Raw genomic sequence first — 15,812 nt, 5'->3', positions numbered from 1 at the left:
TCTGACTGCAAGGGACCTACGTTTGTCTTCACTAATCTTTTTCTCTTCACATATCTATAGAAGCTTTTGCAGTCAGTTTTTATGTTCTCGACAAGCTTCCTCTCATACTCTATTTTCCCCCTCCTAATTAAACCCTTTGTCCTCCTCTGCTGAATTCTAAATTTCTCCCAGTCCTCAGGTTTGCTGCTTTTTCTGGCCAATTTATATGCCTCTTCCTTGGATTTAACACTATCCTTAATTTCCCTTGTTAGCCACGGTTGAACCACCTTCCCCGTTTTGTTTTTACTCCAGATAGGGATGTACAATTGTTGAATTTCATCCATGTTCAATGTTTGCCATTGCTTATCCACCATCAACCCTTTAAGTATTCTAGCCACTCAATCTTCAACATCATAAACCACACCCTCTCCATATGAAATGCTGAATATAGTGTGTTGAGCTGGCCAAGTATGGTTTGGAAAGGAGTTAAAACTTGGACTTTCTGTCGTTGCAAAAGATGCAATGAAAGTGCCCTGTTTTAGGCAGCCAGATGGGACTGTGGGATTGTGTGCAGCCTTTAAGTGCCTCCACAAACATTAGATGGAGGGATGTTTTTCCAAATTAGTTTAAGCGAAACAAAGCTAACAAAAATAACTAAATCAATCAAAACAGTAAAAGCAGGAGAAATCAAAAAGCGAAATCATGTGGCGCCTGTTAGCCAAAAAAGTGAAATGAAAGAATACATAAAATTACATAGTATTACAGAGGATATACGGCATGGAAACGTACTCCGAGTCAGAAGTAACTGCTTCCTCCTGACTCGCATGCGTCGGCAATGGCGGTACAGCACCTTGGTGTGCAGTGCCATATTCTGGCATCATGGACTCGGCTATTCTCTCCATTGCCTCAACAATCCGCGGCATCTCCTCTGAGACTATCGCATCAGAGCGGCAATGTGCCCAGTAAACCCGCCCATTGCCTGGAGGAGCTCTCGCTCAATGTCGACGTTCGTCCAAGACAGTTGGACCATGTCCAGGCTGATATCTGCTGATCTTGGAGCAATCCGACCTTGCTGAACCAACCTCCATGGAGTTCGCGCAGGCATTGAACCAGTCGGGGTGCCCTGCTACAAGTAGCTTGGCCCCGCTGCTTCCTCGGTGGACGAGGACGTGACAGCAGGAACATTGGAAGAACCTGCTGCAGGCTCTTCTTCCACCTCCTCACTGTCCTCAATGGACAAGAGGACGTGCACGAGTAGACGAGAGGCTTTTGCCTCCTCACCTCCAGATGCAGCCTGCGTATGCTGGAGAGCCTGAGGAGCCTGCGAAGCATGCAGAACCTGGGGAACCAAGGTAGCCTGTTTGAGCCTGGAGATCCTGGGTAGCCTGCGAAGCCTGATGACCTAAAAAACATAAATGAGGTTAGTAGAAGAGATGGGGATGCCAGGGTGACATGAGAATGCTTACGCTACGCAGGCATATGTACGAGGAGCAACACTACTGTTATAAATATCACTGACAGATGTCACATATAATTAACATCATGATAGTACAGAATCTGCATTGCATTATAATGATATTTCATGTTCCCAGCATTAATTGCATAACATTACATAACATTACGTCAATCATATGTTGTACTGAAATGGCATTAAATTACTTTAAATCACCAATGGTTTATACATAACTCATGTGGCACAAGAACAGGTTCAGCACCACCACGGGTGGCTGACCGATTGTGGACTCCCACTAACGCCAACGCCCGGTCCTTGAGGTTGGTGAGTTGGCAGAGGTCTGCTGGTCCTCCTCCAGTCCACCTCTACTCAGCCCAGTTTTTCAACAGTTTCCTCTGCAAAGGTGACAAGAGCATGGCATAAGTTCATTGCTTAGGTACTATTACAGATATTACAGATATTAATAGATACTATTACTATTACACAACACACACAACACAACGCACACAACACACACAACACACAGATAATCCACAATTAGTTATCGCCCTTGCTATTCATCATTAACGTTATATGCTAATATGTTTTGTATGCAATTGAATGCATGGTTATATCTATGGTCTGAGAATAAATTTAAGAAGATCGAAGTTAGGAACTAACACATGACACCAAGATTACCAGCCTAATTACAAGCCAGCAGATCTACATTTGAATTAATGAGTCATTGCATCATTGCAATTTATAAATTTAACAAATTTAATACTTGCTCTTCCGGAACCAACAAGGTCATTCCAGCACTTGCAGCACTGGTTCGGCTCACGGACCTCATGTGTCACAGATGAGATCACTTTGACGATCTCCGCCCATATACGTTGATAAACCCACGACCACAGTGGGTCAATTGGGCCCAACGAGTTTCTACCTCTTGTGCGAGGGCAGCATTGGCTACCTTAGAAAAACGCTTTGCACGCCTTTTGACACCCATCATCTTCCCCACCTCACCCAGATCACTCCCTTCACCTACCTCCTCCACCTCTATGACATCAGCCATCACCTCCTCTACATGCTCCATTATTTCTAATAAAATTATTTCCAATTATTTTCGTGAAAAAAATCAATCCCTCCAAACCAGCTTTCCACCCACAACTATTCTCGACTCTCTCTCTCTCTCTCTGTGTTCTGTGCATGTGCAGATGACCCCTGACCTCCAGAATTGCGGGAAAAGTTAATCAATAAAAAGAAATCATGCATGCGCAGAACGGCCATTGCTATGGATGCCAGCTTTGCACGATGGAATAAATTGCTAACGCCCATTTCACATCGCTATGGCTAACACCCAAATTAAAAAATCAAAACTAGCAGTTTTTAAAATGGGTGATATTCCGGCGATCCCGAAAAATAATATTATTACTAACGCCAGAAATATCGCCCAAATCCTGATGAAAAGTCTAGCCCAATGAAAAGGTACTATTTTATAGTCCAGTGACTATGTAGGACTAGTAAGGCAAGATCCCCAATTGCTGATGGTGAAAAAGGAAAAGGATTTGGAAGTGATAATTGATCATGTACTGAAAGCATCTGGTCAGTGTGGAGCACGTATGAATAATGATGCATTTACATTGTAGCTACTGTCCTCAGACAGTACTGTCTGGCTGCATCTCCAATTCTTCGACCTAGGAGAGAGCCCTGTGTATGCATGATTACACACATGTGCTGATCTGGTTCCAAGCAGTTCAATTTTTAAATGTTTAGGCAATGCATGTAGCAGCATCTGTATTGTCGAATCCATTAATATTAATGTAGAACCCCCTTGGTTATTTTTTAAACCTTGTTTGACACCTTGATGAATGTACACTCCATGCAGTATCAAACCGAAGTGGTGTGAGAGTACCCCCTGCAGGAAGTCTCGTATCACTTCTCTGTCAAGTCAGATCAGCCGTGACTAGATTTACAGTACAACCTCAGCATGACACAGAGCAGAAACATTTTAGGATGCAGACATCTCTTCTAGCTCCCAGTTCAGGAACTTCTTCTGCCACTGGTTGAGGCAGGCTCTCTTCTTCTCCATAATCCATGACAATAGCCTTCACAGAGCCAAGTTGTATTAAACACAGTCGGCTGTAATACTCCGCGATATCTTGTGCCGACTGTGCAGGAAAACTCCTGATTGGTTGAGGCTTATGAACTTTTGTTTCAGCATCCCAATGATCTGCTCCACCAAGAGACTGATGTCTCATTGTATTCCTCTTTAGGTCTAGCTCCTGGTTTTGTAAAAGGGCTTCAATGGTTATCCTCCGTTTCACGGCAATCAATCCATGGGGGAAATAATGAAATCCCTGGTCTGGGCAAACAATATGTGTGTCACCTGCATGATGAAGTTGTGCATATTTTCGAAGATTAGTCAGATATGTCCTGCTATTGCTTAGAAAGGTTTAGTAGCTTAAAAATTTCATGGCAGCAGTCACCTTGACAACCACTAACCCTGTCCTTGAAGTGGTTTCAAAGTCTGGCTACAGGAGTCTGCACAGTTCTATTACATACAGCCTCTCCAGTAAATCATTGTTTCCATATGCAGATCTCCTCAGAAATGCGGAAATATGAATGGCTTGGCTAGGATACTTGGCTGCCAATGTATGGGTGGCTTGTTCTTGACCTCAAAGGTGTGAAGGCTGTTCCTTGTGTCATCACTGATCCTACTTTTCCTTCCCTAGATAGAGAGATGGCTGGTGGGATACCATAGGTGCTATGTAGGCTCTGTGCAATTGCAGTTCCCTTCCAAACACCCCAGATGGGTATCGGAGATGTAGTTTTAAGAAGGTGGGCATGGCTTCAGTCGGGAAAACAAAAACAAAAATTCAATGAAATATACAAATTACTGTGTCAAAATATTGCTACTTCATACAACTACCAAGCCGACTGCACTTTAAGTAAAGGCCCTGTCATAACGAAGTGGGACCTGCTATCCAGCAGCTGTTTCACATGGGCAATGAGCAGCTGCAATGCTGTTCAGGTACTGAGGCTTGACCTGAATTTCGGCTCATTAAGAACTGTAGCACACACCTGGTGCACAGGCCTTCAGTGTCACAGGCTCGCCTCCACCCTATTACACAGTGCTGTGCACAATGCATACGCGGCAGGCCTCAGCACCCTTTCAATTCTTCACTGAATACACTGACATATATTTAATTTGATCTTTTTTTAGTTTAAAATGTTTTTGTTTCTGTGGTCAGTGTTGTAATATTCCCATGATGCAAACAACATATTAATTTATTTTTTCTTTTAGCATCAATTCTTTAATAAATAAAGAGACACTGGTTATTCATGACACTGTGGTTGATGACGGCAAACTTTCTTCTTTGATTAAGTCAATCAACAAGCTTTTCAACAGTTTGTCCAAGAATGATAATTCAGTCAGAAAAGCCCTACTGGCATGTGAGTCTGATCATTTCATTTTGCAATACAGCAATGGCCTAATTCTTCTACAATTAAATATATATATTACAGTGGTATGATTTAAATAAGAAATGAAATGTTCATAATACTATTGAAAGTAATTATATATTTATACATCCTATTTCTGAGTTTCTTATGCTGAGAGTTAAGGTCCAACAGATGGAATAAGAGGGGGTGGGGTCCTAAAGAAACTCATTTTTTAATTTAAAAGAACTTCTTATTTTTAATGCAGGCTTTGTATGCTCTTTTCACATTATCCTCCTGTGTACAGCAGCTACATTTCACTGAAAAGAAAAATTTCAGCAATAAATTACATCACAAATCCTGCAGGAGTACATGTTTCTTAGTAAAATATTTCTTGTCTCTTATCAATCCCCTCACTGTTGCTCCCAGACCTCTGCCAGTGACACTCTTGACTGGCTTGTAGGAGATATATGTAATGACTTAATGAGAGCTACTTATGAGTGTTCCATATATGCCTTTGGGGAAGTTTCTGATCTCTGTCACTTCTCTCTGAGTGAAACAGCAAACTCTCCATGTAGGAAACTGTAAGCATAGTACTTGATGCCTCAACCTGCTGTTTGATTGCTTAGTTGATATCACATGCTAGATCAACACGAACTTCCCTCAACTCAACACTGGCAAGGCCATTGCCATCCTGTTAGTACCCCACTAAAAGCTTGTACCTTGTTCCCCGACTCCATCTCTCCCTGCCTCCTCCGTTGGGCTGTGTCTGATGGCACACAACCATAGTTCTTGTTTAACTCTGAGCTGAGCTTCAAACCCTACATCCTAGTCACCACCAAGTCTGTGTATTTTCACTCTGCAACATTGTCTCTCTCTGCTTCTATCTCACATTTACTGTGACATTTATTATGTCTTTATCGCCTCCAAACTCAATTAGGGTGGAAACGATTCACCCGTCGCAAATTATAACTTCACCCAAACTCTGCCGCCTGCATTCTATTTAGAACTAAGTTCCTGATCCTCTATCACCCCTGTTGTTTCTAACCTTCATTGGCTCACTATGCTCCAGTACATCAAGTTCAAAATCCTCATCTTCAGCTACCAAGCCCTCCAGGGCTTTGTCACTCCCTGCATCTATAAACTTCTTCAGCCCTATGTTCCTGCATGTGCCAATTGCTCATGACTCTGGTCTCCTTTGCATTCCCCCTATTCCATCTTTGGTCTCAGAGCCTTTAACTTTCTTAGTGTCACACTCTGGAGCTCTCTCCTTAAACCCTACCTTTCTCATCTCCTTTAAAAGCAGCCTCAAAACCTAACTTCTTTGTTTATGACTTTATTCACCTCCCCTAATTCCTCTCCCACAACTCGGTGTTCTGTTATTTTTGTCTCTATGAAGCACTTTTGGATGTTTTATTATGTTCAAGGCACTATTTAAGTCAAAGTTCTTGTAGTAGAATGCACTGAAAGAATTGCACTGCACCATGGCACTACTTAGCAGTCTATTGTTGATGAACAAGAATTAAAGTATTGCAGTTAGAACATAATGCAATATAGTGATGTTAAATATGTTTATTTTAATGAGCTTATTTTGGATGACCTTTTCTTTTTTTAAAAACACAGATGCGACTACTGTTACCTTTGACCCTCTAACTGCAAATGAAAACCTTATCCTTTCAGAAGACCGAACAATTGTACGCTACACCGATGAGATTATAAAGGCTCCATACAGCCCCAAACGCTTTGATGACACTTTGTATGTGCTTGGCTCTCAAGGCTTTACATTTGGCAATCATTACTGGGAGGTGGTGGTGAAGAGCAAGTCTGATTGGGAGATTGGGGTTGCCTATTCCTCCATACCCAGGAAAGGCAAATGTTGGTTAGGCAGGAACAATGTGTCGTGGTCTCTGGAATGCAGCTGTGAGCAGCATACTGCGTGGCACAATAACATACCCCTAAAAGTTACTGTCAAGGGAAAACTGGAACGAGTTGGAGTTTATTTAAATTACACTGGGGGTGTGCTAGCATTTTATGATGCTGAGAAAATGACACTTTTAGTGCCCTTTTATCACAAATTTACTGAAGCGCTTTACCCTATTTTAAATCCCTGCAACAGCAAAGGAGGAAATTTTGCACCTTTAACTGTTTTGCAACTGAAAGGAATTGGCCAGATGTAGCCACTGACTGTTCAAAAATCTGTTCATAGAATTTCTGTGATTAAAAAGGCAAAAGGAAAGTGCTTTCAAGTGGGGGTAATTTTATCCCAACTAGCCGAGCAGGAAACCCATAGGATCGGGTGAAATGTCGGTTTTACTCCCTGCCCAATATTATTCTCCATTGACTTTAGTGGAGAGTAAAATTGGGCGAGTGTAAAACGGGCGTTGCACCCAACCCTGTCAATTTCCAGACAGGTGGATTAGATTAAAATTGACCTCACAATAGTTCTGGTGACTTCTCTTGGTAAGCTGCATTGAATTCCTTAAAAATACTGGGTGGTATATTTATTTTGAGCCTTTGCTGGTAAATTCCTTCTCTGGGAGGCAAGGTCTGGCTTAGTCTGATTTTGCTTCAGATTAAAACATGCAAACCTATAAAATACTGTTGTGATAAACGCTTAACACAATTGTCTGACATTTCTCTGTCAGCCATGTAGTGAGTGGTTGTTGTTTTTTTTTAAATGAGTTAACATGTGAACAGGGCTGGAGGGTAAGGCAGTGGAATTAGTTTTGGATTTTTGTAGCAAAGAGCAAGCAGAGAAATGATGAACCGTAGAAATGGGGTTGTATAGATCCCCTAAAATAACAGACAGAGGAACGTTACAGGAACCTGTTATTTGTTGATGTGATAATATTACTAATAGTAATTTTCAGGTTATTTTGACTTTTCTCCATGGCTTGATGGCAGATGTGATAAATTACCATTCATGCCAATCTTTTTTTTCCAATTTTCTTGCCTCCCCATCTCTCCTGAAGGCATGCTGGGATATGGTTTCGCTACTGCTTGTTGCCCTCCAGTACTTCATCCAAGTAGTCATTATGTAAGCCTTGGAGTTGGAGCAAGCTATGTCACTGCTGAGAGCATCACAGCCAAGCCTGATCCCCTGACATTGGCATACATACACTTTCAGCAGAAGTCATTAGATAGTGATCAGAAGCAACACACTGGATAGTTTTTCTCTACATAACACAGGGCGCTACAGCCAATTCGACTGCTCTGATAACAGGCCAGCTGAGATAAATCATAACCAAAGAAGGACTTCAAAGGAAAAAAAATCTCTATAATATTGTACCGCAACTTTTTATTAATAATGCAACATGTTATATTGGGTGGAAATTTGCAGTTGGAGGCGTATCCTGGAGTACACCTCCGACCTGAAACAAAAACCGAAACTACTTGTGGTGGCTCCAGAGCTTCGGAGTCTTCGGATCCTGGGACCTCAGGCCTGCATAAAGACCCACAGATTCCAGGGACGCAGGCGGTTCGGAAGCGTCTCTGGGATAACGTGGGCCAGGTTCTCCAATTAGAAAGGGAGATTCCTCATAAGCTTATGAGAATTCCATTTATGAACAGAATCCCCATAGCATATTAGGAATCACCAAATAAATAAATAATTAACAGAATTTTAATGAAAAAAATATTCTCATGTTCAAAATTAATTAAAAGTATCTTTGATTAAGCATTTAAAATAAAAAAATAATTTTTTTGAAATATAATAAAAACATTTTATTCTGGCCCAAAATTTACATGAACTAATTTTAAATGTTTTTGTATGATTTAATTATTTAAACAATTTTAATTTAACATTTATTTTAACCCTTACGCTGGTAAAAGCAGGCCTTATAGGTGTAAGGGTTTCATGGGCATTTGCTGAAAGTGTTTTTGGGGCACATGCGAATAATCTGTCAAGGAGAAACTTGACGGATCGCAAGTTCCGGGTTTTCTTGCATGTGCAGCGCAACATGGGATCGGCACCACCATGGGTGGCCGAATGTTTATGCACACCAACAAGTGCTAAGGCCTGCTCCTCCGGTCCGCCTCTACTCTGCTCTATTCTTAGAAATCTTCCTCTACAAAGATCACAAGAGCATGGCATAAGCTAATTGCCTAGGTACTGTTACAGACATTGCCAGATATTATTACACAACACACAGAACACACAGATATTATAATCCACAATTAGTCTTCACCCATGCTATTCATCATTAATGTTATATGCTAATACGCTTTGTATGCAATTGATGCATGGTTATGTTTACGGTCGGAGAATAAATTTAATAAGATCATGGTTAGGAACCAATGCATGACACCAAGATTACCAGCTTAATTACAATCCAGCAGATTTACATTTTCATTAATGAGACATTGCATCATTACAATTATAAATGTAATAATTTAATACTTACTCTTCCAGACCCAACCAGGTCGGTCCAGCACTTGCGGCACTAGTTTGGCTCTCGCACATCGTGGGCCGCCGATGTTACAACCTCGGCGATCTCCGCCCAGATTCTTTGGTATATACAGACCGGGGGGGGGGGGGGGGGTCGGTTTCCCATGACCACCCCGGGCTAATTGGCCCCACCGAGTTTCCACCTCGTGGACAAGGGCTGCGTTTGCTTCATCAGTGAATCTTTTGGCTCTCCTTCTCCCACAAACCTCTGCCAAATCACTCCCCTCACCCACCTCTGCCACCTCACCAACATCACTCCACTGCCAACTCCTCATAATCCATCTCCATTCTAGTATCAGGTATTTATTATTTTCTCTCTGCTTGCCTCGACTGTAATCCGTTCTCTCTCTCCCTCTCTTTCAGTCTTCTGAGCATGCACAGATGACCCCTGACCTTCTGAATCATGGGAAAAGTTAATCACCTGAAAAAAAAACACACACATGTGCAGAACAGCCGGACGCTGGCCTTGCACGATGGAATACATCGCTATCGCCCATTTCACATCGCTATACTGGCTATCGCCCAAATTAAAAAGGTGAAACTAGTGGTTTTAAAAATGGGCGATATTCTGGCGATCCCGATAAATAATACAACCACTAACGCCAGAAATATCGCCCATTTTTGGGCAATAGCGATGATAATGGAAAGTCTAGCCCTCATTGTTGTGTCATGTTGCTTCATGTACTGTTATATTTTACCTTGCAGCCCATTTTATGATTCTGTGCAAAACTTTTGTTATTTCCTCCATTTCATCATGAATAGGGCCACTCAGCCCTGTACAATATTTAGTCTGGATTTTCCTTAAAAAGGAGTCTCCATATCATCACCTGAAAAACAAGATCTATAGTGCGATCCGCTTCCCTTCTGGCTTAGTGAGTTCATCTAGTGAATAGATCAGGAAGATGCCAGTTTTGGCCTCCAGCCTGGGGTTAATTGGCTGATCGGCGCCAGCTACAACTGGCCTCCCCCAGCTTAGGGAACGGAATTTTCTTTTTACCAGGATTAACAACCTTTGCCCGAAGTCTGCTTGAATGAATTTGGGGTAAGGATAGGACTGGTGCCTACGGTTAATGCATAGAACAAAGAAATGGCAGACCAATTGAACAAGTACTTTGGTTCGGTATTCACTAAGGAGGATACAAACAACCTTCCGGATATAAAAGGGGTTAGAGGGTCTAGTAAGGAGGGGGAACTGAGGGAAATCTTTATTAGTCGGGAAATTGTGTTGGGGAAATTGATGGAATTGAAGGCCGATAAATCCCCAGGGCCTGATGGACTGCATCCCAGAGTACTTAAGGAGGTGGCCTTGGAAATAGCGGATGCATTGACAGTCATTTTCCAACATTCCATTGACTCTGGATCAGTTCCTATGGAGTGGAGGGTAGCCAATGTAACCCCACTTTTTAAAAAAGGAGGGAGAGAGAAAACAGGGAATTATAGACCGGTCAGCCTGACCTCAGTCGTGGGTAAAATGATGGAATCAATTATTAAGGATGTCATAGCAGTGCACTGGAAAATGGTGACATGATAGGTCCAAGTCAGCATGGATTTGTGAAAGGGAAATCATGCTTGACAAATCTTCTGGAATTTTTTGAGGATGTTTCCAGTAAAGTGGACAAAGGAGAACCAGTTGATGTGGTATATTTGGACTTTCAGAAGGCTTTCGACAAGGTCCCACACAAGAGATTAATGTGCAAAGTTAAAGCACATGGGATTGGGGGTAGTGTGCTGACGTGGATTGAGAACTGGTTGTCAGACAGGAAGCAAAGAGTAGGAGTAAACGGGGACTTTTCAGAATGGCAGGCAGTGACTAGTGGGGTGCCGCAAGGTTCTGTGCTGGGGCCCCAGCTGTTTACATTGTACATTAATGATTTAGATGAGGGGATTAAATGCAGTATCTCCAAATTTGCGGATGACACTAAGTTGGGTGGCAGTGTGAGCTGCGAGGAGGATGCTATTAGGCTGCAGAGTGACTTGGATAGGTTAGGTGAGTGGGCAAATGCATGGCAGATGAAGTATAATGTGGATAAATGTGAGGTTATCCACTTTGGTGGTAAAAACAGAGAGACAGACTATTATCTGAATGGTGACAGATTAGGAAAAGGGAAGGTGCAATGAGACCTGGGTGTCATGGTACATCAGTCATTGAAGGTTAGCATGCAGGTACAGCAGGCGGTTAAGAAAGCAAATGGCATGTTGGCCTTCATAGCGAGGGGATTTGAATACAGGGGCAGGGAGGTGTTGCTACAGTTGTACAGGGCCTTGGTGAGGCCACACCTGGAGTATTGTGTACAGTTTTGGTCTCCTAACTTGAGGAAGGACATTCTTGCTATTGAGGGAGTGCAGCGAAGATTCACCAGACTGATTCCCGGGATGGCGGGACTGACCTATCAAGAAAGACTGGATCAACTGGGCTTGTATTCACTGGAGTTCAGAAGAATGAGAGGGGACCTCATGGAAACGTTTAAAATTCTGACGGGTTTAGACAGGTTAGATGCAGGAAGAATGTTCCCAATGTTGGGGAAGTCCAGAACCAGGGGTCACAGTCTGAGGATAAGGGGTAAGCCATTTAGGACCGAGATGAGGAGAAACTTCTTCACCCAGAGAGTGGTGAACCTGTGGAATTCTCTACCACAGAAAGTAGTTGAGGCCAATTCACTAAATATATTCAAAAGGGAGTTAGATGAAGTCCTTACTACTCGGGGGATCAAGGGTTATGGCGAGAAAGCAGGAATGGGGTACTGAAGTTTCATGTTCAGCCATGAACTCATTGAATGGCGGTGCAGGCTAGAAGGGCTGAATGGCCTGCTCCTGCACCTATTTTCTATGTTTCTATGTTTCTATTTACTGTGAAAGCTCACACATGGCTAGTGGCCAGTTACCACAGGGAAAACAACACAATATCGAATGATACGCTGGCAAGGAAGAAATGCCCTCAGGTGGGGAGGAGACAACAATTGGCGAGAGAAAGAAATTACTATTCACAACGTGCATCAATCAGTAAAACGTGCAGAAGATAATTATTTCATATTGGAACAGCTGTTGAGAAACACAGTTAGTGGAATCAGCCTGTTTGCAATGTTAGCACCTAGTGGAATGGTTATTTAGTTGTTAATTCTAGTTTTTTTGTAATTACTACAGACTTGCATTTTCGAGCAGTTATTGAACAGATGTACAAGCATTCAGGCACTAAATAATCTGATATCAAGAGCAATTTTTATATCTGTTATCATAGCCTTAAGATCTCCCAAAGCACTACACACAAAATGAGATACTCTTGAAATGCAGTCACTGTCATGCAGACCAATGCAGCAGCCAATTTCTGCTCAGCAAGGTCCCACAGATGGCAATAATGGCAGTAATGGGATGAAAATGATGTTGGCTCACCTGCCACCCATTATGCTGGCACTCCAGCAGCTGCCATCTTTGGTAGATCCTAGGAAGGGCAACTAGAACACCTACCTATTTCAGGCAGGAAGCCACATAATATGAAAACTGGGGTCCTATGATTGCAATTTTGAGGTCCAATTGGACGATGTGTGCACTGCTGATGCTCTGCTCATTTGTACAATCACTGAGCGACTCAACCGATGATTCTTAAAGAGACGTGAGTCCGGGGTCGGCGAGAGGCCTACAAAAAGCCGCGAGAGGCGTCTGGAGGTGCGTGGAGAGACGTGAGTCCGGGGTCAGCGAGAGGCGTGCTGGTGCAGCTACAGGGAGAGGGCAAAAAAGTAGAAAGAAACAGAAAAGTGACGTCACAGCCAAGGGGGTAAGTGATTGGCTGGTGATTGGTGAGTAGTTTTTCTTTTTTCTCTTTAACAGTGTGTAAACTTTAGCATTGTTGTTGCCAATTTAAGTTAATCTAAGGGTTAAGTCATGACAGGAGAGCTTGGTCACGTGTTATGCTCCTCCTGTACCATGTGGGAACTCAGGGACACTTCTGGTGTCCCTGATGACTACGTGTGCGGGAAGTGTATCCGCCTCCAGCTCCTGACAGACCGCAGTGCAGAGTTGGAGCTGAGGGTGGATTTACTCTGGAGCATCGACGATGCTGAGAATGACGTGAGTAGCACGTGTAGCGAGTTGGTCTTACCGCAGGTGAAGGGTCCACAGCCAGCTAGGGAATGGAAGACCAGCAGGAAGAGCAGTGCAAGGAAGGTAGTGCAGGGGTCCCCTGCGGTCATCCCCTTGCAAAACCGATACACCGCTTTGGATACTGTTGAGGAGGATGACTCATCAGGGGAGGGCAGCAGCAGCCAAGTTCATGGCACCGAGGCTAGCTCTGCTGCACAGAAGGGTGGGAAAAAGAGTGGGAGAGCTATAGTGATAGGGGACTCTATTGTAAGGGGAATAGATAGGAGTTTCTGCGGCCGCAACCGAGACTCCAGGATGGTATGTTGCCTCCCTAGTGCAAGGGTCAAGGATGTTTCGGAGTGGCTGCAGAGCATGCTGGAGAGGGAGGGTGAACAGCCAGTTGTCGTGGTACATGTCGGTACCAACGATATAGGTAAGAAGCGGGAAGAGGTCCTACAAGCTGAATTTAGGGAGCTCGGAGTTAAATTAAAAAGTAGGACCTGAAAGGTAGTAATCTCTGGATTGCTACAGTGCCACGTGCTAATCAGAGTAGAGGGAGCAGGATAGTTAGAATAAATACGTGGCTTGAGCAGTTGTGCAAGAGGGAGGGATTCAAATTCCTGGGACATTGGAACCAGTTCTGGGGGAAGTGGGACCTGTACAAAAGGGACGGTCTGCACTTGGAACTGATGTCCTAGGGGTAACATTTGCTAATGCAGTTCGGGAGTGGTTAAACTAATATGGCAGGGGGATGGGAACCTATGCAGCGAGATAGGGCGAAGTAATATGGAGTCAGAAACAGATGGTAGAAAGGTAAAAAGCAATAGTGGAAGGCCGAGTAAACAAAGGCAAGAAACAAAAAGGGCCACACTACATCATAAATCTAAAAGGACAAAGGGTGTTAAAAAAACAAGCCTGAAGGCTTTGCGTCTTAATGCAAGGAGTATCCGTAATAAAGTGGATGAATTAACTGTGCAAATAGATGTTAACGGATATGATGTGATTGGGATTACGGAGATGTGGCTCCAGGATGATCAGGGCTGGGAACTCAGCATCCATGGGTATTCAACATTCAGGAAGGATAGAATAAAAGGAAAAGGAGGTGGGGTAGCATTGCTGGTTAAAGAGGAGATTAATGCAATAGTTAGGAAGGACATTAGCTTGGATGATGTGGAATCTATATGGGTAGAGCTGCAGAACACCAAAGGGCAAAAAACGTTAGTAGGAGTTGTGTACAGACCTCCAAACAGAGTGACCATAATACGGTGGAATTCTGCATTAGGATGGAGAAGGAAACAGTTAATTCAGAGACCATGGTCCAGAACTTAAAGAAGGGTAACTTTGAAGGTACGAGGCGTGAATTGGCTAGGATAGATTGGCGAATGATACTTAAGTGGTTGACAGTGGATGGGCAATGGCAGACATTTAGAGACCGCATGGATGAACTACAACAATTGTACATCCCTGTCTGGCGTAAAAATAAAAAAGGGAAGATGGCTCAACCGTGGCTATCAAGGGAAATCAGGGATAATATTAAAGCCAAGGAAGTGGCATACAAATTGGCCAGAAATAGCAGTGAACATGGGGGCTGGGAGAAATTTAGAACTCAGCAGAGGAGGACAAAGGGTTTGATTAGGGCAGGGAAAATAGAGTACGAGAGGAAGCTTGCAGGGAACATTAAGACGGACTGCAAATGTTTCTATAGATATGGAAAGAGAAAAAGGTTAGTAAAGACAAACGTAGGTCCCCTGCAGCCAGAATCAGGGAAAGTCATAATGGGGAACAAAGAAATGGCAGACCAATTGAACAAGTACTTTGGTTCGGTATTCACTAAGGAGGACACCAACAACCTTCCGGATATAAAAGGGGTCAGAGGGTCTAGTAAGAAGGAGGAACTGAGGGAAATCCTTATTAGTCGGGAAATTGTGTTGGGGAAATTGATGGGATTGAAGGCCGATAAATCCCCAGGGCCTGATGGACTGCATCCCAGAGTACTTAAGGAGGTGGCCTTGGAAATAGCGGATGCATTGACAGTCATTTTCCAACATTCCATAGACTCTGGATCAGTTCCTATGGGGTTGAGGGTAGCCAATGTAACCCCACTGTTTAAAAAAGGAGGAAGAGAGAAAACAGGGAATTATAGACCGGTCAGCCTGACATCAGTAGTGGGTAAAATGATGGAATCAATTATTAAGGATGTCATAGCAGCGCATTTGGAAAGAGGTGACATGATAGGTCCAAGTCAGCATGGATTTGTGAAAGGGAAATCATGCTTGACAAATCTTCTGAAATTTTTTGAGGATGTTTTCCAGTAGAGTGGACAAGGGAGAACCAGTTGATGTGGTATATTTGGACTTTCAGAAGGCTTTCAACAAGGTCCCACACAAGAGATTAATGTGCAAAGTTAAAGCACATGTGATTGGGGATAGTGTGCTGACATGG

The 15,812-nt window shown here is 43.2% G+C and overlaps 1 protein-coding gene across 1 annotated transcript in view; it reads left to right on the top strand.

The window, feature by feature from the left end:
* Nucleotides 1-7,026, top strand: part of LOC139274645 (E3 ubiquitin-protein ligase TRIM62-like) — a 28,440-nt gene extending 21,414 nt beyond the window's left edge. Inside the window, exons 6-7 of the mRNA XM_070891324.1 lie at nucleotides 4,716-4,864; nucleotides 6,473-7,026. Coding sequence (XP_070747425.1) covers nucleotides 4,716-4,864; nucleotides 6,473-7,026 — 703 coding nt within the window. The remainder of the gene's footprint in view (nucleotides 1-4,715; nucleotides 4,865-6,472) is intronic.
* The last annotated feature ends 8,786 nt before the right edge of the window (nucleotides 7,027-15,812 follow it).

Source organism: Pristiophorus japonicus, chromosome 10, assembly GCF_044704955.1.
Source record: "Pristiophorus japonicus isolate sPriJap1 chromosome 10, sPriJap1.hap1, whole genome shotgun sequence".
NCBI classification, from domain to species: domain Eukaryota; kingdom Metazoa; phylum Chordata; class Chondrichthyes; family Pristiophoridae; genus Pristiophorus; species Pristiophorus japonicus.
This window is presented reverse-complemented; position numbering and strand designations above follow the sequence as displayed.